General features: G+C 48.6%; 8 protein-coding genes across 8 annotated transcripts; 5 read left to right on the plus strand and 3 right to left on the minus strand.

Moving 5' to 3' along the window:
• Nucleotides 1-2,473: 2,473 nt before the first annotated feature.
• Nucleotides 2,474-4,934, plus strand: SSN6 (glucose repression mediator protein; the record flags this gene model as incomplete). The annotated part of the gene is made up of 2 exons (XM_064895046.1): nucleotides 2,474-2,591; nucleotides 2,641-4,934. The coding sequence occupies 2 exons, from the start codon at nucleotides 2,474-2,476 to the stop codon at nucleotides 4,932-4,934; spliced, it is 2,412 nt and encodes an 803-aa protein (XP_064757733.1).
• A 1,023-nt stretch (nucleotides 4,935-5,957) lies between these two features.
• Nucleotides 5,958-7,097, plus strand: RPL3 (60S ribosomal protein L3; the record flags this gene model as incomplete). Its single annotated transcript, XM_064895047.1, has 3 exons — nucleotides 5,958-6,068; nucleotides 6,121-6,791; nucleotides 6,842-7,097. The coding sequence occupies 3 exons, from the start codon at nucleotides 5,958-5,960 to the stop codon at nucleotides 7,095-7,097; spliced, it is 1,038 nt and encodes a 345-aa protein (XP_064757734.1).
• Nucleotides 7,098-7,599: 502 nt separating this feature from the next.
• On the minus strand, nucleotides 7,600-9,034 carry LTR64_000664 (uncharacterized protein; the record flags this gene model as incomplete). The annotated part of the gene is made up of 2 exons (XM_064895048.1): nucleotides 7,600-8,687; nucleotides 8,800-9,034. The coding sequence occupies 2 exons, from the start codon at nucleotides 9,032-9,034 to the stop codon at nucleotides 7,600-7,602; spliced, it is 1,323 nt and encodes a 440-aa protein (XP_064757735.1).
• A 1,162-nt stretch (nucleotides 9,035-10,196) lies between these two features.
• Nucleotides 10,197-16,651, plus strand: LTR64_000665 (uncharacterized protein; the record flags this gene model as incomplete). The annotated part of the gene is given in 3 exon segments (XM_064895049.1): nucleotides 10,197-14,974; nucleotides 14,992-15,314; nucleotides 15,366-16,651. The coding sequence occupies 3 exon segments, from the start codon at nucleotides 10,197-10,199 to the stop codon at nucleotides 16,649-16,651; spliced, it is 6,387 nt and encodes a 2,128-aa protein (XP_064757736.1).
• A 77-nt stretch (nucleotides 16,652-16,728) lies between these two features.
• On the minus strand, nucleotides 16,729-17,510 carry LTR64_000666 (uncharacterized protein; the record flags this gene model as incomplete). Its single annotated transcript, XM_064895050.1, has 2 exons — nucleotides 16,729-17,294; nucleotides 17,492-17,510. The coding sequence occupies 2 exons, from the start codon at nucleotides 17,508-17,510 to the stop codon at nucleotides 16,729-16,731; spliced, it is 585 nt and encodes a 194-aa protein (XP_064757737.1).
• A 1,504-nt stretch (nucleotides 17,511-19,014) lies between these two features.
• Nucleotides 19,015-19,918, minus strand: PRE8 (Proteasome subunit alpha type-2; the record flags this gene model as incomplete). Its single annotated transcript, XM_064895051.1, has 2 exons — nucleotides 19,015-19,748; nucleotides 19,804-19,918. 2 exons carry the CDS (start codon nucleotides 19,916-19,918, stop codon nucleotides 19,015-19,017), a joined length of 849 nt encoding a protein of 282 aa, XP_064757738.1.
• Nucleotides 19,919-20,612: 694 nt separating this feature from the next.
• On the plus strand, nucleotides 20,613-21,818 carry LTR64_000668 (uncharacterized protein; the record flags this gene model as incomplete). Its single annotated transcript, XM_064895052.1, has 2 exons — nucleotides 20,613-20,797; nucleotides 20,975-21,818. The coding sequence occupies 2 exons, from the start codon at nucleotides 20,613-20,615 to the stop codon at nucleotides 21,816-21,818; spliced, it is 1,029 nt and encodes a 342-aa protein (XP_064757739.1).
• A 670-nt stretch (nucleotides 21,819-22,488) lies between these two features.
• LTR64_000669 (uncharacterized protein) lies at nucleotides 22,489-23,617 on the plus strand (the record flags this gene model as incomplete). Its single annotated transcript, XM_064895053.1, has 2 exons — nucleotides 22,489-23,111; nucleotides 23,167-23,617. 2 exons carry the CDS (start codon nucleotides 22,489-22,491, stop codon nucleotides 23,615-23,617), a joined length of 1,074 nt encoding a protein of 357 aa, XP_064757740.1.
• Nucleotides 23,618-23,807: the final 190 nt, after the last annotated feature.

Here is a 23,807-nt window from a genome sequence, read left to right on the forward strand (position 1 = left end):
GTGGGGTGGCCCATGTTATGCAGCACTGCATGACAAAGCTGTAGCATTCTTTCGGTACCTTTGTGCTATATATATGGTGCAAGCAGAGGTGCAAGCAGAAGTACAAGGCCCTGGTCCGGCATTAATCATAGAGATGGTTATTCTGTCTCATGGTCGATGTCGTGTGACAATAGCACAATCTGTTCACACCCGAATTTTGTGGTGCCTGTGCAAAGAATTTGTAGCAGTTCAGTAGCGAAGAGATGCGCTTTCTCAACAGCGTGAGGCCTCGGCTGATGTTAGGGTTGGTGAATGAGTTTGGGTAACGGCATTCTGGCTCAGGGACGATGATTCCGAGGACGCTGTCAGTGGCTGCTGCGGGATGCAGAGCTTCTTTCCTTGACTGCCGGCACCCAGGTGAATGATCAACTAGGGCAGCCGTAGAACCAGGCTACAATCAGTGGATGCGACACGTCAAAATGCTTGCCCTGCAAGGGGTGATGTACAGTAGTTGAGATAGAGACAGCCATATTGAGAATGACTTCTATACAATGGTCGGAGCTTTTAGCGTAGACATGTCTATGTACGGCTAGTGTATATGCCTCTCGTAATGAACTGGAAAACGTGGAAATCGAGCCTCCACACAATCGCTATAATAACAGCGACTCGCTGGCGATATCTCCGATATCGAGAATAAACTTTGGCAATATTGTGACTTTAACCAAGAAGGTGATCGTCTTTCCACGCTCATCAATAGCCTATCTTGATCGAGCCACCACGCTGGTAACGGACACTCCTATTTAGCTTTTGACCTACACACCCGCATGTCCGCTCATTCGGAGCAAATTTGACGTTGCAGAATTGCATCTTTGCCTAAGCGGAGGGGAAAGCATAGTGGTATACAAAACATGGCTTGCGGCATGTTGTAGTTCAAGAAGTCTTCTCGCAGTAGATAGTAGACAAATGCCTTCTGAAACGTGCTCGTCACTGGTTACGGCATCTTTAGAAGGTGTGAAAATGCAAGTAAAGGCAGCTGGTTATTGCTTATGTAGTCCTATGGCTGATACGTGGGTTATAACGTTTTCTACGACATGTCATCCACGACAAGGCTAAAGCAATTGTGGTAAACATGAAAGATCAGTTCAAAGAAGAATCCGAAAAATGGGGCACACCAATGCTCAAATCGAAGTCTTGATCAACATTCAGAGGAGATGACGAGGGAGTAAGCCGGGTACAGGATTGGCTGGAGTCTTGTGGAAGCGAGACTGACAGTGGATAGATGGCTTGAGTGATCCTGGTCAAATGACAGGCCATGTTCAAAAGCGAGGGATGAGCGCACAAGGACAAAATGAGGATACACGTAGTGGAGACGTTTCCGCGGGCAGAACTTTAACAGGAGGCGCACCCAGAAACAGCATGTTGGGGCATTTCATGGGTATAGCCGACGACAGAAAAGCCAGAATTGGGCGCTAAATGCACGAGCGAAGTGACTATGTTTTGTTGTTTAATTTCTTCCTTCTAATGCACGTGACGGTATGACTCGAGGAGATGAAGAATAGACGATGGAGTTCTGGTGGGCAAGTAGTTCCTAGGATATTTGGCATGAAACGTGCCCTAAAAGAAGCCCCTGCACCACTTTGAGCTAGGAGTACGGCACAACTGGGAAGTCGCTGGAGAAAAGGTTTGGGGGGGAATAGCCTGAGATTCAGTGGGTCGAAGCATGACCTAAGCGTGATGGAATCCTTTTCTTTCGCAGATTAAGCTCTGAGCCACGGTTCATGGCATCATCACTCCAGAGCCGTTTAGCTCCGAGCCAGATGCCAGGATCTGAATGGCTCCAAGCCACCAGAGGCCACCCCAAGCATTTTTGGGCTTGATTGACATTGGCACTTGTGGATCCCGTGCGCGTGTTTGAGTATTCGACAACCAGTCCGCCCACAGGTCCGTGCGCAGGTTCCGACTGCCTCCTCAAAGCGCATGCAAGTGCCTGGATCGCCTAACAGCTAAGGTGGATCCACCCGCCAGCGTCAACCATCACCTTGAAGTCCACTCCGGCAGCACGCTTGATTGAGATCGCGCACCACCTGCTGCAATTGAAGTCCTTACCACTAGCGCCTTTTCCATGGCCTCATGGGCATTCCCCAAGCATTCTCTCACGCTCGTTTTCTGCCTCTCCGTCTTCTATTCTGCTAATGCCCTGTGGTTCATTACTACCATTCTTACTTGCATTTGCTGTAGCAACACTTTTGAGCTATTACTTTTGATGAGGCTTTCCGACTGCCTCTATCTGCCTTGGTGACCACTTGTTCGGCTGTCATCATTCTGTCTCAGCCAAAGTCACATCGTCCTATCGTCACCGTCGCGGAAGCTCTCTCCTGTCAACGTCAGCGCTTCGGTTCATCTTCAGTCCGCCGGAAGAGATCGTCAAGCAAAGTCGATTGATCTCTCCGGCCTATCGTCGTCTACCTCACTGTGCTCGACTCGATAAACAAGCATGGCCATGCAGCATGCAGGGCATTTCGCCCAGATCAATGGAGCAGGACCTGTCGACGCTCATGTACAGCGACAGAGAATGCTTACTCAATTGAATGAGACAACCTGGCAGCGTATTGGTACGTGTCTGTCACAATTTGTCGCGCTGCAAACCTAACAGGTTGACAGGTAACTTGAATGAGATCACTGGCGATCTAGAAGGAGCTTTGTTCTCCTATCAACAAGCACTGCGACATAACGCTTGGTCCGTACCATCGTTAACGGCCGTGTCGCAGATTTTGAGGACACAAGAAAAATTCCCGGAGGCGCAGGAATACCTCAAGAACGTGCTCAAGATTGACCCGCAGAATGGTGAAGCTTTAGGTAACCTCGGGCACTGTCATCTAATGATGGACAATCTTCAAGAGGCATACTCAGCCTATCAGCAGGCTCTTTACTATCTGCCAGATCCGAAAGAACCCAAGCTCTGGTATGGCATTGGTATTCTATACGATCGTTATGGTAGTCTTGAGCATGCAGAGGAAGCATTTTCACAGGTCATGCGTATGGAACCTTCCTTCGAGAAGGCAAATGAAATCTATTTTCGACTGGGCATAATATACAAACAGCAACAAAAGTTCGCGCAGAGTTTAGAATGTTTCAAGTACATCGTCAGCGATCCACCAAAGCCTCTGAATGAGGAGGATATTTGGTTTCAGATCGGACATGTGCACGAGCAGCAGAAGGATTATGAGAGTGCCAAGACAGCATACCGTCGCGTTCTTGATCGAAATCCAAAACATGCAAAAGTTCTGCAGCAACTTGGTTGGCTGCATCATCAGCAGAGCAACAGCTACCAGAGTCAAGATCATGCCATCGAGTACCTCGAACAATCTGTTGGCTCCGACAATTCCGATGCCCAGAGTTGGTACCTGCTTGGCAGGTGCTACATGGCACAGCAAAAGTTTCCAAAAGCGTATGAAGCATATCAACAGGCCGTCTATCGGGACGGACGCAACCCGACCTTTTGGTGCAGCATAGGAGTTCTCTACTACCAGATCAACCAATATAGGGATGCCCTTGATGCTTACTCTAGAGCCATCAGGTTGAACCCGTACATATCAGAGGTCTGGTATGATCTTGGTACTCTCTACGAGTCGTGTAACAACCAGACTTCGGATGCTTTAGATGCATACCAGCGTGCTGCAGAGCTTGACCCAGCGAACACTCATATCAAAGCAAGGCTAAACTTATTACGAAATGGCGGCACTGCTGGCGGCTCGAATCAACCCGTCCCACAAGATGTGCATCCTCAAGCATATCAGAATACTGTTGGTGTGCCACCTGGAGTATCGTGGGGTGGACAAGGTGGACATGCACAGCAACCTCCTGGCCAGCTACCAGTAGACCCTGCACGAGTGAGTGAGTGGCAGCGGGGTGTAGCTGGCTTGCACAACCCACCTCCACCTCAAGCCCTGCCTCAACCACAGAATGGCGCTTTTGAGAGTTTAGACATCAATCGATTGCCTCCAAGAGCTCAATCGCCTCCAAGAGAGCCCCTACGTCTGTACCATGATGCTGCTCGACAAAGCCAAGCACAAAAGCGAGGTACGCCGTCACCGAAGATGCAATCAGGTTTATCGGGAATGTTTCCTCCTGGCCCACAAACACTTCCTCAAATCAATAATCCTCAAGAGAGGACTCCGCATCTCGGTCCTGCTCCCAGACCATCACCATCTATGAACGGCCTTCCGCAATCCTTGCAAGCGGGCTCGTCTGGACCACCGCAGTCTAGTGGACTGCCTCCATATGGTCGAGCTTATAGCCCACCTCAAGAACTCCGTCCGATGCGTGATGAGAGACCACCTTCGTCTAATTCTAGTTATCATCACCCACCACTACCTCCAGCTCCCTCCTTTCAAAACGTAAACAGTGGGCCTGCTCCAATTAGTCAAACCTCTTCTGTGGCCGAACCACCTCGTGCTGATCGTGGCGATGAGAGACCACCTTCGTCCATGAAGAGGCAAAGGGAGTGGGAACAGGAGTCACATGCTGTTGTCAAGAAGCCCGCTAATGAGGACACACGAGCACGACTTGACGAATTTCCATCTAGAAGGTACAGCCCACCGAATAGAACGGAGACACCTCGCGATCATTACAGGCGCAGCTCATCGGAACTCCGTCGAGAACAGGAACAGAGACGTGCGGATGCAAATTACCATCCATCTGAAGCTGCACATCATCCATATAGTCTACAGCCTCAAGTTGCGCCACCAGGTGCACAACAGCCACAAAGTATACCGTCGATGCACTCTATTCTTGACATGTCGAAGAAGGATGAGCCTCGCAAGGAGATCAACGAACCTGCTGCTCGCAAGGTTGATGTTGACGAAGATTACGACAATAACAGTGAGGACGATAAGAGGAAGGCAAGCCCGAACGGATCAGTTATCACGAAGCAAGAACCTCAGAGTGCTCACTAGTGGGGCAGTCCAGATTCTGAAGTTCTAAAGGGCTGAATTTGAACCTATGAGGGCCGGATGCATGTATTGGGTACTATCGACAACGACGCCTGCAGCGTCGGGTGCACCACATGTGCCACGATGTCGGGCCCCTTGATTCCTCAATGCAAGTATGGCGGACGATATGACTGTTGGAGTAGCCGTCGTGGACTTTGTCAGCATGGCATGAAGGGAAGCTTGGTCTGCTGGTCAAAATTTGGCACATCATAACTCCTTCTGATCCAGAGTCTCAATATTGATTGTTAGAATCGAGTAGAATGTTTGTCGCTCTACGAAGCATTCTATAGTCTATACAAACTTATCGTTTCAAGAACAAAGTCGTTACAGAACACATATTACGTGATCATGACTGCGGTGGTTTCAGCTTGTCCTTCCATTCCTTCGAGCATTTATTCTCTTTTTGCCTGCAAAATGTCAGTTCGTCTCCAGTCGTGTAGCAGTTCTGGTGAGTTGCCGATGGACGTGTGTCTGTCAATTTAGCTTGAGGCATTTTCTTTCTCCCTGCAACGACTTTGAACAACGAAGCGACAAAAACCGGGCTAATAATCTTGGCATTTGAATGTGCGATGGCTTGGCAGCAGTTTCTGTCCGAACTGCGAATTTCGTATCTCGTTGCACCTCTTGATTTGCACTTCTTGCGCATCTTGACAAGTATCTCTGCCAGCGTCTGATATATTTCGATATGTAAGAGATCAAAAGCACGAACATTCAAAGTGTATGTCTAATATCGATATAGGTCTCACAGAAAGTTCGAAGCGCCGCGACACGGTAAATATCACAGCCATAACCTCTCGCTTGTCAAAAACATCTGCTAACCTTTGCGCAGGTTCGCTGGCTTTCCTCCCACGGAAGAGAGCAGCAAGACATAGAGGCAAAGTAAAGAGGTTGGTTATCTAGTGTCATGTGCTCATATGAGCCGAAGCTGAACGTTACCGTAGCTTCCCTAAGGATGACCCAAAGAAACCAGTCCACCTTACCGCAGCCATGGGCTACAAAGCCGGTATGACCACCATCGTCCGAGATCTCGACCGACCAGGTGCCAAGATGCACAAGAAGGAGATTGTCGAGGCTGTTACAGTCGTCGAGACGCCACCAGTAAGAAAGAGTTGTGCTGGAAAGAAAACCAGATGTGCTGATGATCTTACAGATGATCGTTGTTGGTCTCGTTGGTTACGTTGAGACTCCACGAGGCCTCCGATCCCTCACCACCGTCTGGGCCGACCACCTTAGCGACGAACTCCGCCGACGATTCTACAAGAACTGGTACAAGTCGAAGAAGAAGGCTTTCACCAAGTACGCCAAGAAGCACGCTGAGAAGGGCGCCTCTACTTCCCGAGAAGTCGAACGAATCAAGAAATACTGCCAGGTCGTCCGAGTACTCGCTCACACTCAGATCTCAAAGACTCCTCTTACACAAAAGAAGGCGCACTTGATGGAAATCCAGGTCAATGGTGGCAGCACTGCTGACAAAGTTGACTTCGGGTACGGTCTATTCGAGAAGCCAGTATCCATCGACACCATCTTCGAGCAAGATGAGATGATCGATGCTATTGCTGTTACCAAAGGTCACGGTTTCACAGGTGTCACATCGCGATGGGGTACCAAGAAGCTCCCACGAAAGACGCACAAAGGTCTCCGAAAGGTTGCTTGCATTGGTGCATGGCATCCTTCCCACGTCCAGTGGACTGTTGCTCGTGCCGGTCAGGACGGTTACCACCACAGAACATCTTGCAACCACAAGGTTTACAGAATTGGCAAAGGCTCAGATGAGAAGAACGCCGCCACTGACTACGATGTCGTCAACAAGACCATCACACCGTATGTTCAACATCTCCGTTGTAAACATGTCTTTGCTAACATCTCTCCAGAATGGGTGGTTTCGTCCGATACGGTGAGGTCAAGAACGACTTCGTACTCCTCAAGGGCTCAGTCCCAGGTGTCAAGAAGCGAGTCATCACCCTCCGAAAGTCTATGTACACACACACTTCCCGCAAAGCCCTCGAAAAGGTCGAGCTCAAATGGATCGACACCTCGTCCAAGTTCGGCCACGGTGCTTACCAGACTCCACAAGAGAAGAAGCAATTCTTGGGTACGCTCAAGAAGGACCTCGTTGCTTCTTCGTAGGTTTGCGCGTATGTTATGGAAGTTTTTGCAAGTCTTTCCTGTCATGTAAATTAGGAAGAGCATGTGGAAACGACAACGGTATGAGATTTCTTCTCAACCTTGGTTCATGACGGCGTGTTAGAAAGTCGTTCTTCGAAATGGCAGCGAGTTTCTCGCATGCCAACAAAATCGAAAGTGACAATGCGAAATCAATTTCTCCCATATACGTTCTTTTCTGCCATGAACTACTAGTATCCAGGGACTTGAAAGTTCTGAGGACTTGTCTCAAAGCAACGAATCGTTTGTTTACGCAAAATATAAGTGCAACTTAGAATTGCCTGCCGGTGCGATCGATGGTGATGCGATTAGTGCTTACCTTGCATTTTTGCCTTCAGCTCATTGCGACTTGTATGAAGGTTTGGCTATGAATGACTGTGTATTGTATATGCCACCCTATGCGCAATGTCGCTGCTCTGGAGGAGCCGTCTTGCCTTGCACCGAGTCTACACGAATATATTACCTGCTAGAATCTGAGATATTTCTCATCGTCAGAACTATCGTCGTCACCCTCGTTGTTGACATTCACATGGGTTGCCTCAAGACCGTTGTCACCTACTTCACTTCCATGTTCACCACAAAACTGCTCTCTTAACTCCTTCGGCAATGCTGACCAGCCCGTGCTTTCGGTCCAAATCTCTAGTGGTCCTGCACCTATTCGTCGTACTTCGAAACGACCATGGACACTTGAGAGGTCGACGATTTTGCGATACATTTTTCCCAACCTGGACAGCACGTCCACGTTTTGTGCTTCCCATGCCTTGACATCGTCTCTCACATCCTTGATATGAATTTCATCGAGCTGGAATTTGCCCCACTTATGGAAAGCGAGCACAAAGTTTGGCGTTTGGTTGGCCCACAAACGAGGGAGGAATTCTTTGGTGGAGGCTCCAAGACGTTCTTTCTGATTGATCGAACGTGTCTTCAGATCGAAGATTGCTTGCTGAGGAATTACGTCGCCAGCATCTTCGATCACCAAAGGACCGATACTCGTCAACGGCAGCAGACCCAGGCCAAGCGAAGAGAGTCCGCCGTTCAGAAGCGACTCGTCTTGTCTTACTGGCCGTAATGTTTCATGGCTTGCTTCCAGCTTGTCTGGTAGGTAACCATCTGACTCAGATCTGATCATGCAAGACAAACCAGCAAAATTGTACTTGATGATTCGCTGGTAAGATGCTGAAGCTCTCACGTCCGACTCCCATATGGTATATGCTTCTGGGAAAGTATGACCGTACCCACGAACATCTTCAATGATCTCGCCAGGAGTGTTAGTCTTCCTGACCAGAAACGTCGTACTACCTACACGGTCGACACCGAATCGAAAGGTGCGTTCCTCATTTCTCACAAAGGACAGAAGACTGCCGAAAGTGCTGCCACATCCGAAGATGTCAATCGTGGAGAACGCAAAGTCGGTGTGCTGATGAAGTACCGCTCGAACCGCTGGCTCAGTAGGATATTTGTGGTGTCTAGCACTGTTGGGGTCACGATAGTAAACGTCGCTGTCTTCATGTAGGTTTTGAGGTTGTGATGGTGGTGTCCATCTTGGAGGCTTGCCTTTGTTCCAGTAAGAATCAGTAGCTATCTCAGGCAAGAGCTATGGGGGTGTGACAGAGCGCTGAGCTTATTTTTGGGGTTGGGCCCAGCACTTGCCAAGCCGAATGCTTACCTGGAACTAAAATCGTAGGAGCTTTGAGCCCATCGGTCAAGTCGTAAGAAGCAACATACTCAACACCGTTAATCTTAGCTACCAAATCATCTTTAATTTTCTCAGGAACGGTGATGTCTTCGATCTTCCGTTGCGTCAATCCTGGTACAGGTAGTGGTGCGGAATGTCGTGATTGCAAGTGGAAGCCGCCGCGATGACCTCCACGTCTCGTCCTTGGGTACGTTCTCGAAGCCATGCCTAGTCTCTCGCGAACTTAGGGCAGACTTTTGAGCTTTCAAAAGTCAGGAACTTCAAAACATATTCAACTCGGTGTCCAGCCTTTTTAACAGGCTCTATCAAACACTGTCCACGCCCCATGTCTGCTTGTTCGGCTGAAACAGTAACCTGCAAGGACCCTGTACTAGTGGATCAAAAGGACCAGCGCTTTGCTGTCAATGCGTCTGTCCGCTGACTCTTTGCCATTGGACCATAGAAGCAATGCACATGCAATTCGAGCATTATCGGTCATGCACTCAACGACCGCATAGTGCCTTGTGCATGACAGAGGTGTCAAGTCATGGCCGCAAAGATGGTGGATGTCACTGGCTAGGCTGAAGAGCAATACCAAATCACCACGATAGACCAGTTGCTATGTACCAAGCGGCTTGCTCTGCAGCAAGATCCACATTTAAGACCAGACAAAGAACTATGGACTGATGTTCAATATCCCACTCATGCCTGCTACACTCCAGGTCATTAGTAGCCGCTGGAACCTCGCCTGCTTTTCTTTTGCTGAAAGAGGATATGTCAGTATTTGTTGAAATCTCCTTCCCAAGCACTTTCTTCAACCTGTAACTGATTGGTGCAGTCTTTGATTATTTAACAGTATGGACGACCGAAGAAGAAAGAGATTGTATTCTCTTTTTATGCAAGTGCTCGAAGGCAAGCAACTTGTCGTTCTGCCTGAGCGAGCAAAGCACTTTCTGGAAGCCGTTTGCTCTCTTGACGACAGCGTATCTTGCATCTCTCGTCTTCTCGGCTCAGAAAAGGGTTTACCTGCGTTACAACAAGCACTTCGAGTTGACCATACTGCTACTGCTTTCAATACGTTCGTTCAAGATTTTCTGACATACTTGCAAAGTCCAGAGCTCTCAACGACTTGTGGAGGCGATCTACTACGAACTGTTGTTCAGCATTTGGTCGATCCGCCTGTATTCTGGAACCAATTCATTCATCATGTGGAGGGCCAAAGACTATCAATACCCGCTTTGCAGTCTTTCCTATGGCTGCTTCTTCAGCTCATATCTCACCCGAACGCAGATGTAGAACCCTACCTTCAGGTAGCTACGCAACCTCTTGTGCAGCGTGTTTTGCAGTCCACCACAGACCCTGCTGTACGCAATCTTCATCAGAAGATAATGCATATTACGGCTACTCTCAGCAGTTCCCGACGAGTCACATTGAATGGCCCAGGAGGCCGCCACGACAATGACTTTGAAGACTTTCGTCGAATCGCAATTGTACCAACAGTGGACGAACTTTTCTCGTCCGAACATCCGTTCTTACGCTTCGCTGCAGAAATTGACGGTCTTGGGGACGACGAAAAGCTCGCCACCCACCTCGACAATCAGTTTCGACTATTGCGCGAAGATATGCTACGAGATCTGCGTGAGGAATTGACTGGCAAGACAAAACGTCGAGGTCAACGCATCGACGGACTCCAGGTTCTAGGATCCGTTTGTGAAGACAAGAACAAATGGGCGGTTGTCTTTAAGTGCTCCGAGGAGCTGAAATTTCTGCCTAAAGAAGACCCAAAAGACCCCCAAAAACGTCTTCGCTTCTTACAAACGCACAAGAAGATCCTGCCGCACGGATCTTTAGTCTGTATCCTTGGTGATGGCAAACTAGTAGGATTGGGTGAGCTATGGAGAAAAGAGCAAGAGATGGCTGATTCAAATCCGCGTTTGTATGTCCACCTTACAGGCAACAAATCCTCCACTCAGCACACTCTGAAAGCACTCCATGGTCATGGCCTAGTGCAATTGATACAACTAAACACGGCGCTGTTTGCTTACGATCCCATCCTTAGACAACTTCAGAACACCCGACTTCTGCCAATAGCAGACCACATACTCACATGGCATTCTGGTCAGCCGACTCTCAACATTGCCCAGTCAAGCCGAATTCAAAATCTGGTCAGTAAAATCGAATTGGAGAAAAGTATGGACTTGCAGACAGAGCTATCGTTACCTAAGTCGACACGATTGGACTTGAATCAGGCTCAGAGTCTCATTACAGGCTTGACTCAGGAAGTCGCTCTTATTCAAGGTCCACCAGGTACTGGAAAAAGCTTCATTGGGGCACTGTTAGCCAAGGCATTATACAACCTTTCTGACGTTCGGATCTTGGTTCTTTCCTACACGAACCACGCTCTCGACCAGTACCTGGAGGATCTGATGGACGTGGGCATATCCGAGCGGAGCATTGTCCGTCTAGGGAGCTCCGCCAAAGCAAGCATCAGGACGAAGCCGCTCAGTCTCTTTGAACAGATTAAAGCAAGCACAGACTATAAAATGACCCGCACGGATTGGGAACTCATTGATTCTCGCAAGTCAACGGCGACTTCCGCCGGCATCGAGTTATCAAAAGCCTTCACAGAATTCATACAGTCATCTGTTACTAGGCCTGATCTCTTCGAGTATCTGGAGTTCTCTTCCGATTTCTCTGCCTATTTTGAAGCTTTCCAGGTACCTCAGCAGTTAGAAGGTTTCACGATTGTTGATGAGAAGAGCAAGAGTATTGACAAATATTATCTTATGTTTCGTTGCATGCGTGGTAGAGACGCTGGTGTCCTCCAAGAACATATCTCGGACCCAAAAGGTATATGGGACATGAAGATCGAGGAGCGTGACAGAGTCAGACAAGCATGGTTCGATGACATCAGAGGAGAGCGAGCAAGACGCGTTACTGAGTATGGTTGCGAGTATGATGCCACAGTTGCACAGATACAAGTGATGATGGGAGAAAAAGGACGACGCCTACTGCGAGACCGTCGGGTAATCGGGTGTACAACGACAGCTGCAGCAAAGTATGTGAAGGACATCCAGTCTGCCCAACCTGACGTTGTCATTGTGGAGGAAGCAGGCGAAATCTTGGAAGGTCACGTCCTTGCAGCCCTAGGTCCTGCAACAAAGCAATTGGTCCTGATCGGAGATCACAAGCAGTTACGCCCGAAGGCTCATTTCGACCTGAGTGTCGAGAAAGGCAAAGGTTACGACTTGAACAAATCTATGTTCGAGAGATTGGTACTGAAAGGCTATCCACATCAAATCCTGTCTCGACAACATCGCATGAGACCTGAGATCTCTGCCATTGTCAGAGCTCTTACGTATCCTGACCTGATCGATGCTGAGAGCACTCTGATCCGACCCCATATACGCGGATTTCAGGATAGCCTGATCTTTGTGGATCACGATGTTCCTGAGAACGAGCACAGTGATGCATATGACCCTAGGGAGGGTAGTGCAACTTTGACTAAAAGGAACGACTTTGAGGCAGCCTTGACCCTGAAATGCGTCAAGTACATCGCACAGCAAGGCTATGGCAGTGATCAGATCGTAGTCTTGACGCCTTATCTTGGTCAGCTCCGTTTACTATATGATGTCTTGCAGATAGACAACGACCCTGTCCTCAACGATCTCGACTCATTCGACTTGATCAGAGCAGGGCTTATGCCACAAGCCACTGCAAGCATGAATCAGAGACGGCTACGCATATCGACGATCGATAATTACCAAGGTGAAGAGAGTGATATTGTGGTGGTATCCCTCACTCGTAGTAACAAACACGGTGACATTGGCTTCCTTAGCTCGCCAGAGCGCCTCAACGTTCTCGTCTCGCGCGCTCGAGATGGACTTATCATCATAGGGGATTCTGCGACGTTCTTGCAAGCTCGAAATGCGGCAGGTCGAGAGTTATGGACGAGCTTCTTTTCTCTTCTGAAAAAGGGATCGCATATCTACCATGGTGTTCCTGTACGGTGTGAACGACATCGTGATCAAGGAACACTTATCATTAAGCCAGAAGATTTCGATCACAGCTGTCCAGATGGCGGATGTGCATCCCCATGTGATGCTATACTGAGTTGCGGCAAGCACAAATGTCCTCAGAAGTGCCACCAGCTCTATGATCATTCGAAGATGAAATGCGCTTACATCATGGCAGACAAGTGCAGTGAGGGTCATAAACTGACATGGAAATGTTCAAACAATCGTCCTCTGTTATGTCAGACTTGCGAGGCTAAGAAGAAACGTGACGTCAAGAGATTGCAGCAAGAACATGAGCGGCGAGAGACAGAGCTGCTGGCACAGCAAAATCACGAAGCTAGGATTATCACGATCGAAGAGCAGATTGAAGCTGAGCGACAACGAATACAGGGTATTCAGCTCAAATACGATCGTGATAAGGCTTATGAACAAAAGAAGCTCGATTTAGCCAAGGCAAAAGAACTCTCGGAATGTCCAACTATGCTGAAACCGCAGCGTCAGCCCCGTGGTCCAACACCAGGCACATCGGCAGGCTTCAACAGAGTACCAGAGACATCTCAGCGATCAGCGAACACTCATTGTAAACAGAGTCTTATGGAAAAGAAGGCATCGGCAGCTGCTAGACAATGGAAGCAAATGCAAGACCTCGAAGGTGTTACTAATGATGCCCTGGATGAGCTTATGCAGATGACAGGTCTCGAATCTGTCAAAAGCAAGTTCATCAATATTCTGGAGAAACTACAGACTACCATCAGACAAGGTACTGACCTCAAGCAAGAACGCATGGGAACCGTTATGCTTGGAAATCCAGGCACGGGCAAGACGACAGTCGCTCGCCTGTACGCGAAATTCCTGACCGAGGTTGGAGTAATTGCCGGATCAGATTTCGTGGAAACCACTGGTGCCAAACTTGCGAACGAAGGCGTCAATGCCACCATAAAGATACTGGAGGACCTGCTGAAGTCAGGTGGTGGTGCGGTTTTTATCGATGAGGCATACCAACTAGTATCAGGCAATAGTCATGGAGGAGCCGCCGTGCTTGACTACCTGCTTGCCGAGATTGAGAACACCACAGGCAAGCTCGTTTTCATCTTTGCTGGCTATGATCGACATATGGAGAAATTCTTCCAGTACAATCCTGGTTTAGCAAGTCGAATGCCACAACGCATGATATTTCTGGACTATACAGAGACGGAATTGCTATATATGCTGCAACAAAAGATCGACAAGAAGTATAAAGGACGCATGCAGGTTGAGGATGGCCCTGGTGGTCTGTACATGCGTGTCATTATTCGTCGATTACACGCAGAGAGTGGCCGCGAAGGCTTTGGAAATGCTCGATCACTCGAGAATGTCCTCAGCAAAACCACAGACGCTCAATCTGCTCGTATTACCAGAGAGCGAAGATCGGGTCTACAGCCAGATGATTTTTGGCTTAGCAAGGAAGATATCATCGGACCTGAACCTTCTGGAGCTTTAGTCAGAAGCGCTGCCTGGCAAGAACTCCAGAGTATGGTTGGACTGGACTCTGTGAAGGCCTGCGTCAAGACACTCCTTGATCGTATACAGGAAAACTACCAACGCGAATTAAAAGAGAAGAAACCCATACAAGTCAGTTTAAATCGTCTATTTCTAGGCTCTCCAGGTACTGGAAAGACCACAGTCGCGAAGCTCTATGGACAAATCCTTGCCGATATCGGTTTGCTGAGTACCTCTGAATGTGTCGTCAAGACACCAGCTGACTTCATTGGAAGTGTCATAGGAGAATCTGAGCAGAAAACCAAGGCTATCCTAGACAACACGAAAGGTAAGGTTCTTGTCCTGGATGAGGCTTATATGTTGTGCTCCGGACTTGGAAACACGTCGGTACCGGCAGATCCTTACCGAACAGCTGTTGTTGATACCATCGTCTCCGAAGTCCAGAGTACCCCTGGTGAAGATCGAGCTGTCTTGTTGCTTGGCTATGATGAGCAAATGAGAGAGATGCTCATGAAGGTCAATCCTGGCCTCTCAAGAAGGTTTCCTGTCGACAACGCATTTATGTTCGAGGATTATGACGATGCGCAACTGCTCAGCATAATGAACCACAAATTGAAGAAACAGGATTTGAGTGCTACAGAGGAAGCAAAGCAAAGCAAACAGCCATCAAAGTCCTTTCAAAGCTTAGGCGACGACCTAATTTTGGCAATGCTGGCGAGGTCGAAAATCTTTTGTCGAGAGCCAAGGATAGCTTTGCTCGTCGTCAGCAATTTCTTGACGCCAATAAACGATCTGATGATGTGATATTCGAGCAACAAGACTTTGACCCCAATTTTGACAGAGGTGATGGTGCTATCACCAACATCAAGGAGCTGTTCGGAGACGTGGTTGGTTCTGAAGACGTTGTCTCAAAGCTGGATGGTTACGCTACCAGCTATACGAAAGCACTAGAGCTGGGCATGGAGCCTCAAGACCTGATACCATTTAACTTCGTCTTTAAAGGCCCGCCAGGTATGTATGCTCTGGCAATCGATACCGTATGCTGACTGACACGCATTATAGGTACGGGCAAGACCACTACAGCTCGCAAGATCGGCAAGGTGTTCTATGCCATGGGATTTCTGTCCTCTGATAACGTGGTCGAATGCTCTGCTAGCAACCTGATAGGCGAATACGTTGGCCAGACAGGGCCCAAGGTGATTCAAAAATTCGATGAGGCATTGGGCCAAGTACTTTTCATTGATGAGGCCTACCGATTTGGCGAAGGTCCTTTTGCCAAGGAAGCTATAGATGAGTTGGTCGATTGTCTTACGAAAGAACGCTATAAGTCCAGAATGATTGTGGTCTTGGCTGGTTACGAAGCTGAAATCAATCATTTGCTAGGTGTCAATCCTGGCCTCTCCAGCCGCTTTCCAGAGGAGATCATGTTCAGCAATCTAGATCCTCGGATGTGCATTCAGCTGATAGAGAAAAACCTACGAACTAGGCTCAAGGTCCGAAACCTCCATATCGACTTGAATTCAGAATGCAAGGAGATATCAGAATCAGTGGCTATATTGGAGGACCTCAGAAATCTTTCAGGTTGGGGCAATGGACGCGACATCGAGACAATTGCTTCTCGAATTGCTAGCAAGGCTCTTCAAGATTATGACATCTCTTCCGAATGCTTGAGCATTGCCTGGCCTCATGTATTGGCTGAGCTCAGGCGTCTGCAGAATGAGCGACGTCTGCGAGATAGCGTCAAACCTGCTAGCACTAATAAGCCAGACACATTGCAACCGGTGTTGCAAAGCAAGCGGGATTTGCCTTCCTGTCTAACCTCAACTTCCACCGCGACAGCAACACGTATCTTGTTCGAGGACGAGGAAGACTGCGCCGAAGAACTCATTACAATGTCCCTCAGCGATCAGGAGGACGAGCGAGATGCTGGTGTTTCTGATGCGGTCTGGCAACAGCTTCAAGCTGATAAAGCCGCACAAGACCTTCGAGAAGCAGAAGTAGTGGCTGCACTGGCCTCAGAAGCAAAGAGAATCGAAGAGCTCAGTCGCTGGGCGGCACAAGCAATTGCAGAAGCCACCGAGGTCGCACTGAAGGCGAGTGAGGACGACGAGGCCAGGCGGCAAACGGAACTCCAGCGGATACGAGCTGCACAAGCCAAGAGAGATGCGGATGCAATCATAGCCCGGGAAGCGAAATTGAGGGAAGCACAGAGACAAGAAGCACAGGTGCAGCAGAAGCTGCGTCAGATTGGTGTCTGTTCGCAAGGATTCAAATGGATCAAGCAAACTGGTGGATATCGATGTGCCGGAGGTAGTCACTGGGTAACTGATGCACGACTCGGATTGTAAGGACGTGATTGAAGCTGCATTGGCCGGCTGGATTCCCGAAAGGACAAGTCCCATGCTTCACTAACTATTAGCTATTCCTACCTGAACGGTAACTCAAACTGTCTTAGCTGCTGGATCTGCTCCTCTTGTGGGACTCGCTGTCTGAGTGTGAGCCCGAAATGCAGTGACGAACTTGCCTGCATCTCATGGTCTTCGACCTCATCCTTCCCTTCAGCCACGTCAGACATTCGCACACCTCCGTCCTCATCTGAATCATCTCCTGTTCCCTCTTCGTGCTCCTTAGTCTCGTTGTCTTGTTGCCGCTTCCTCATCTTCGTCGCACATCTCTTTTTCTTCCTCAAATCATCACCACCTTTCCTTCTCCTATTTGGCTCAAGCTTCGCTGCCCACTTCTCCACATTCTCTTCACTTGTCAATTGTGAAGTATTCCAATAGCCAGCTAGCTCCTTGACGGCAGAGTCCTTGATGGAAGTGACACATTCTGTCGTGTGCTTGCCCTTGTTGGTTCGCACGTTGTACACAGTCCGCTGTATCTCGGCGGCAAGCCACTCTCGCGATTGGACGCGGCCAGGCAGCAAGAGGTCGAGGAGGAGGAGAACGAAGCTGCACCGCACGGCGGCGTAGTGGCTCAGTGAAATCTGAGCTGAGCGGAGTGAACTGGAAATGATTCGTGTTATTATAGGTGGTTTGTGTAGGTTTTCGTGGTTGTTGTGAATATGCATGAGTTGTGAAGGGAGGTATGCGTAAGTTGTGAATATGAGTCTTCCTCAGCCATGGTGTCGATGACGTGTTGGTTAAGGTGTAAATAATATCTTAGTGTATAGAAAAGGAAACACGCACCTGCAAGCTTCGAGCGCATCCTGGAATCTACAATCTCTAATGTGATGGAGTGCCTTTGACATCTGGCTGTTATTTCGTAAGTCGTTAGACATATTGCCTCATGAAGCTGTGACCAGTATAAATAGTCGAGTATTGTGTAGGCTTCAGGTTGTTCAGTGAGCAACTCAAGATGAGAAAGAGGGAAGAAGTTAGAGACAAGAAGTTGGAGGAAACTTCAACAGTGTAAAGACGAAGACGTGCTTCAGAGCCTGCAGCTAGTTTCTCAATCACCCGCGAGTGAAGGTTGCATGCCTTGGTGACAACCAGCCTTCTCTTACCCTCCGCTCCACTCTTCTTAATTATTGACCCGTGGCCAAAAAAAAGTCCTACCAGCGCCAGTCTCGAACCACCTACCTCGACCTTCTTCATAGCTGATTACCACGTAATATTGTTGTTGAAAAAGACAAAAAAACTCGACACAGACCAACATCCTATGAAGGAAGGGCCTTATACTGGCTGAGGGAAACCCATGACTACGGCTCAGAGAAGCGTTTGACGTTCTTACCATTATGTCTCCGCTCCCATAGAATCCGGTTTCATCTGTAGATAGAGCCCTTTCGGACTCATCTGGAGGTAAATCTAATTGTTGAAACATGTATAGCAGTGAACAATTCTCGTGACTTCGGACTTCGGGGCTCGGGCTTCGGGTGTCACTAATAACTCGGACCGTCGCTCGGACTTGGTAGGCCTGAATAGTGAAGACGGGTGTTAGAAGTAGATGCAATTTCGAGTGAGTGAGTAACACATTCGAAACGGTTTTGTGCGAGGCTGCTGAGGCAATTAATCCAGTGCTAGTTGTTACCATTTTTGAACATCAAGGATTCTAACGTGAAAATTTTCAAAGATTCCTATGTCTTGTCCAATTTCATGTCGAGCTCCTTCCAACTCAATGTAGAGTGAGCATATCGAATCGTTCTACTTGCAGGTACATCTTCCTCTAGTCGTACCTGCTTAGATCAGTGAGAAAGAAGCTATTACTGACCACGATCTCTCATGCATACATAGGCCCCGATGGTGAGGTTCGAATCATTACCGACTGAGGTTTCGTCCTTTCATGTCTTGTGGTTGATCGTACAGAATGCCTAGCTCGGCATGAACCAACTCATTTACTCGAAACAATGCCGAAAAGACATCGGGCTATAGGATCATCTGCTCAACACACTGACAGCACTGTCTGCTGTTGCTTGCAGAATAGAGCAGAGCAAGAATGCAGGCCAGATGCTAGATGAAGAAGGTCGACTTGGATGCGATTTGTGTGGAAATGTGAGGCCAACATGCAATGAGGCATCAAGGCACAAAACTGAGTACGACAGCCAATAATTTGAAAGTCGTAAAATGCATGGCTGTTATACGCAAATGGCTACGAGCTTTCTTGTATAGCATGAGCATGGATCAGAGTATTTCGCATTCGGCGTCTACCATACTCCCAAACGCCTAGCTGATGCTTGCACGATGTGTCAAGAATACCTCGGAGGCTCTCTCCATCATAGATTCGTCAGATAGTCCTCGATCTCTTCCTTGGTCAGCTTCCTGAAACGTGGACCGACGGCGCCTTCCACACCCTCGAATCCTAGCAGATGATTTGCTGGGTCACCAACGATACCGATCTCGACTGTGTCACCATTCATCTCACCTTCTATCGTCTCCTTCAAGGTCAGCAGAGCAATATGTATGGCATCCTGCAACTCCAACTCTTGTGTATATCTCTTCTCCAAGAAAGTCTTCGCGCTTGTGGCGCCCTTTCCAATCGCAGTCGCCTTCCACGGAAAGTAACTGCCACTTGGATCGACCTGGTACAAACTTGGACCACCCTTCTGAATACCACCAGTTCGACGCGATGCAGCTAGCTTTTTGCCTTCTTCTGTTTCCGCGTCCTCAGCTTTAGCCTCTTCGCTTTCCGGTTCGATGCCATCGTCCCAACCTGCAATCAGCAGACTCACACCGTACGGTCTTACACCACCAGACTGTGTGGCTTCCTGCATGACTCGTGCTACATCTTGAACAAGGATTCGTGTTGGAGGGTATTCGTTGTAGATGCGCTTGTAATTCGTATGTGACACTTTGCGGGCTTTGTCAACGAGTACCCTGTAATCAGGACCCATACCACTGTAGACCATGCCGATATTGGGTGTTACCAGCGAGATCTTGGATAGTGACGGAGCATCGATAAGAGGTGAGGAGGACTTCTTCTCTGTTGCAAGGACTATGCCGTTGGTCGCTGTAGAGTGTCAATCAATGGTTGCTCCTTTTGCAATACCTGCTTAAGAATGTACCTTTTATGCCTAACGATGTGACGCCTTGGTTGACTGCATTCAGAGCATATTCAATCTGCACCAGCTTCCCACTCGGTGAGAAGGTCGTGAGCGAGAACGAGTATCTGTCGGCCATGATAGAGATAGAGGATGAGGTCGTGGAGAGCTATAACGACTATTGTGGCAGGTTATCAGTAGTCGCAGCTTTTCGTATCTAGTTTGTTGTTCTCAGAGAATCAGAATACGACGGCACACAGGACTGAACGAATTGTGCCTATGGCGAGGATACTGCAATGGAACCGTCAAGTTCAAGACCGTGAGGCTGCAACTGCCAGTGCGCGTCAACTGTTCCAGGCACCAAGGCCTCAACATGCACACCGGCAGCTTGGGGAGGCACTAAAATCGGCTAGAATTGTTGCTGGCTTCGCAGGAACAATAGAATATCAAATCCTTCCCACATCTACTATTCTGCTTTCGTGTCTGGTGTTCGTCTACCTATAAACCCTGTGTTTCCTGGAGAATTGTGACTATTGCTGTTGCTTCTACTAATGCCCGAGTAGGAGTGGCGCTGTTCAGGACGAGATGAAAGGAGCCTAGAAATCAAGACTCCTCGGCATTCGTGTTCCGCAAGTATGCTCTCGTACTGCCTTCTCATATTGCCAGCTGTTCAGTTCGAGGATACACGAGAAACTCACTTTCTAGGATCTCCACGTCACATTCTGGTCTGAACAAAGAAGTCGGTTTATCTTGGTCGCCGAACCTGTCCCTCGCTCCTCACTCATCTCGTGTCCGGCCACAATAGCCACTGAGCACCCTCTACTATCAGAGCCATGGAGACACCTCCACCTCAGGGCAACGCCATGCCAGGACCACAAGAAGACCCACCTGTCTGGACCTACCCGACTCGCTTCTGTCGAATATGTCGAGAAGATGTGCCGGCTACTGTGACGCTGTATCCTCCTGGTCTACCTATTCAATTCCAGAAGCCAATAGTGGAGTACAAGAATGAAGACGAGTATGGCAGGCTGATAAAGCCATGCCTGTGTAGAGGTGGGATGAGGTATATCCACGAGCTTTGTCTACTGCGATCACGAACCGAGAACACGAGGAAAGATTCCATGTGGAAATGTCACGAATGCGGCCATAAGTTCAATTTTAAGAGGTTGACTATACAGCGTTACTTGAGCAGCAGGTCCGTCGTCACATGCTTGACCGTCTTGTTCATGCTTTTCGTGGTCTTCGCACTCGGCTTTGTGGCTGATCCTATTATCAACATCTACCTCGATCCCTACGACAGTGTCGTTGGGCACGAGTCCATTTCTGATATCTGGGACGAGCTGGATATTGTTGGTCCTGCCAGAGGACGGGTACCTCCGTGGATGGCTCATTTCTCCAAGGGTTTTATCTCCATGGGTCTGCTTGGCTTTGTGAAGACGGTGATTCTGAATCCATTCCATTGGATCAACTTTCGAACAGGAACTTCTTGGACGAACATGCGTCATAACACTGGCCGAAGTCGTGCAGTTAATATCAGCTGGATAGCTGTCGCCATTGGTGTCGCGTCCGCCTTTGTCTTCTTCTATCGCTGGGTGCAGGCCTTTGTTCAGAAAACCTTGCAGAGAATTGGCAACAATATTGTCGATACTCAGCTGACGGGAGATGACGACGATCTCAAGCCTCCTCCAGGCTGGAAGTTCAAATCTCCTGTAGACCCGACTACTGGTCAAACAGACCAACCTAATTCAACAAACTCTGCCTTCTCAGCCTCGTCTAGCAATACAAGTTCTGCAGACCAAAAAGCTACAAGTGATGGCGTCCAGCAAGAGAAACCTGCATCACCACCGACTCTGCCTGGTGAGAATCCATCAGCATCGTCTGATTCCGAGAGCGCAGACACCACTCACAGCAAACATGATTCAGACCCTTCACAAGTACCTATGACCGGTTCGTGGGTTTCTATTGACAAGGTCGTCGATGGCGATGAAGCCGGTCTTCCAGAGGCACATAGGCAAGGCTGGTCATTCTCAAACCTGTAGCACAATATCATCCAGCCGCTGCGCCCCAGTCACATTTCCTGTCATACGTTATTTCACGTTTCATTTTCTTCATATTTGCCTAACTTTGAGTTGTCACTATCTCCTTTCAATGAGGTGCGCAATCAGTCAGTGGGCACACAAAAAGAGCTTTCTCGCCATCTAGCATGTTAACGTTATGTTTCTAGCTATTCTAGGCAGTCAGCTAGCCAGATCTTCAATATTCAAAGTGTAGTCGACTTACTCCTCACTCGATCTGCACTCGAAGAAGAACCAGCACATCCTCTATTCAGCAACGTGAGCGGTCAGTTTGACTGCTCTTCTACGACATCTCGAGGCTATCACTCTATCACTCTATCACTCAAACTTTAGAACGCTAGAGGTTACAATGTAGTGTTCTGCTGTCAACCATTGTGAATAACCAATCTTCCAGGCTGAAGGTTTGGGATTTGGATGATCACTGCAGGAGAGTGAAAATGTTGTCACTTCTACCCTTGTGTTTCTTAAACTCTTCACTCCTGCCCGCCTTTACCCGAAATGTTCCTTCCTTGAAAAGCGTGACCTTGACTCTTTCGCACCTGCCCTATGAATTGTCCAGAGAAACCCCACAACCATTCGAGCTGACCATCCACGAGACCCTCAGTCTTACAGCGTTTTCTTCTTCAGGTTCAATATGTTGACCGAATCAAGCAGCATGTACGGCATCGATGAATCGCTAAGCTCCAGTGATCAGGAAATGTTTGCCCTATTTCTTCGGTACCCAGAGATCGACTTCGATGCTGACCTCGACATCTCGGACAAGTCGACAACAGAAATCCCTACCGAAACCAAGGTTGATTCGTCTCCAATCTCCGTCGCACCAGACAAAGGCTCAGACTCGGACGCCAGCACACTTGTTGATCAACTCGGCAGGTCGCCAACTCTGAGCACGCCTGTACGACGCTTCGAGCCTCGATCAAACAGCTCCTCTCACGAGAACAGCAGCGACTGGGCCTCTTTCATGCACTTGATGCAGCAATCAGATCTTCCTGCTGAATGCTTGCACTACTATACCTGCTTACGAAAGGGCTTTGTTGGAGTCGGTGCGGAACTCTTTGGCACAGTGCGTCTAGGAAGGTCGTCCAATACTTCAGGAGTCATATGCTGGTTGTTGAAGAACGTCACCTATTCCTGCGATCAAACTACGATGCAGATAGAGCAAGTTGCCAACCTCAAGACCTTGGTTGCTTTCAACTCCACACCATCGGCGACCCAGTTGTGGTCTACATACCTGCAAAGAGCCAAGCTGATTGTAGAGTAGGTGTCTTTCTCCACATCGTCTGAAGAGATTGTGAAGTTGATGACTCTCTAGAAACCTTGCCTTACCCTCGAAGCGGGAATGCGACCTCATCGGATGTCTGGTGTTCCTCTACGATGCTCACATCTACAATGAAGTACTGCAAGTCATGTCACTCAACATTGTCGACGACACGATAGCCAAAAAGCTGCACATGCTGTATGATAAGCTGGTGAGTTGGCACCACAAATACAAGCAATGGTGTCATGGTATGCGAGACCTGAAAAACACGTACATCCAGCCACTTATTGAACAATACTCCAATTCCAAAGAGGCACAGGAAGAGTTCAACGACTTTCAGGAGCGGACAATTAAGGCGAGTGCTGCACTGGAGAAACCTGCAGAGGAGATGGCGGAAATGACGGAGAATGTGGTCAAGACTCTGAACTTGAGTGCTCGACGGCCAGGAGCTGGTTCGAGTTTGAAGAGGAGTAAGACGAGGTACAAGAGGGAGCACACTATGTGATGGAGCTTGTAGATGTACAAGTGAGGTCACAGGCCGTGATCTGATCACAATGCAAGTGCTCTATCTCGTGAATGATCTTGAGACGTTACGATAATATATAGCCACGTGCTCATATACGAGGATTGTCCACTATTCGCTACTGAGCTAAGCCTAGCGAAACAGTTGTAAGCGATGGTGTGGTGATGCAATA

Source organism: Lithohypha guttulata (genome assembly GCF_036872675.1).
Source record: "Lithohypha guttulata strain CCFEE 5908 chromosome Unknown scaffold_1, whole genome shotgun sequence".
Classification (NCBI taxonomy): Eukaryota; Fungi; Ascomycota; class Eurotiomycetes; order Chaetothyriales; family Trichomeriaceae; genus Lithohypha; species Lithohypha guttulata.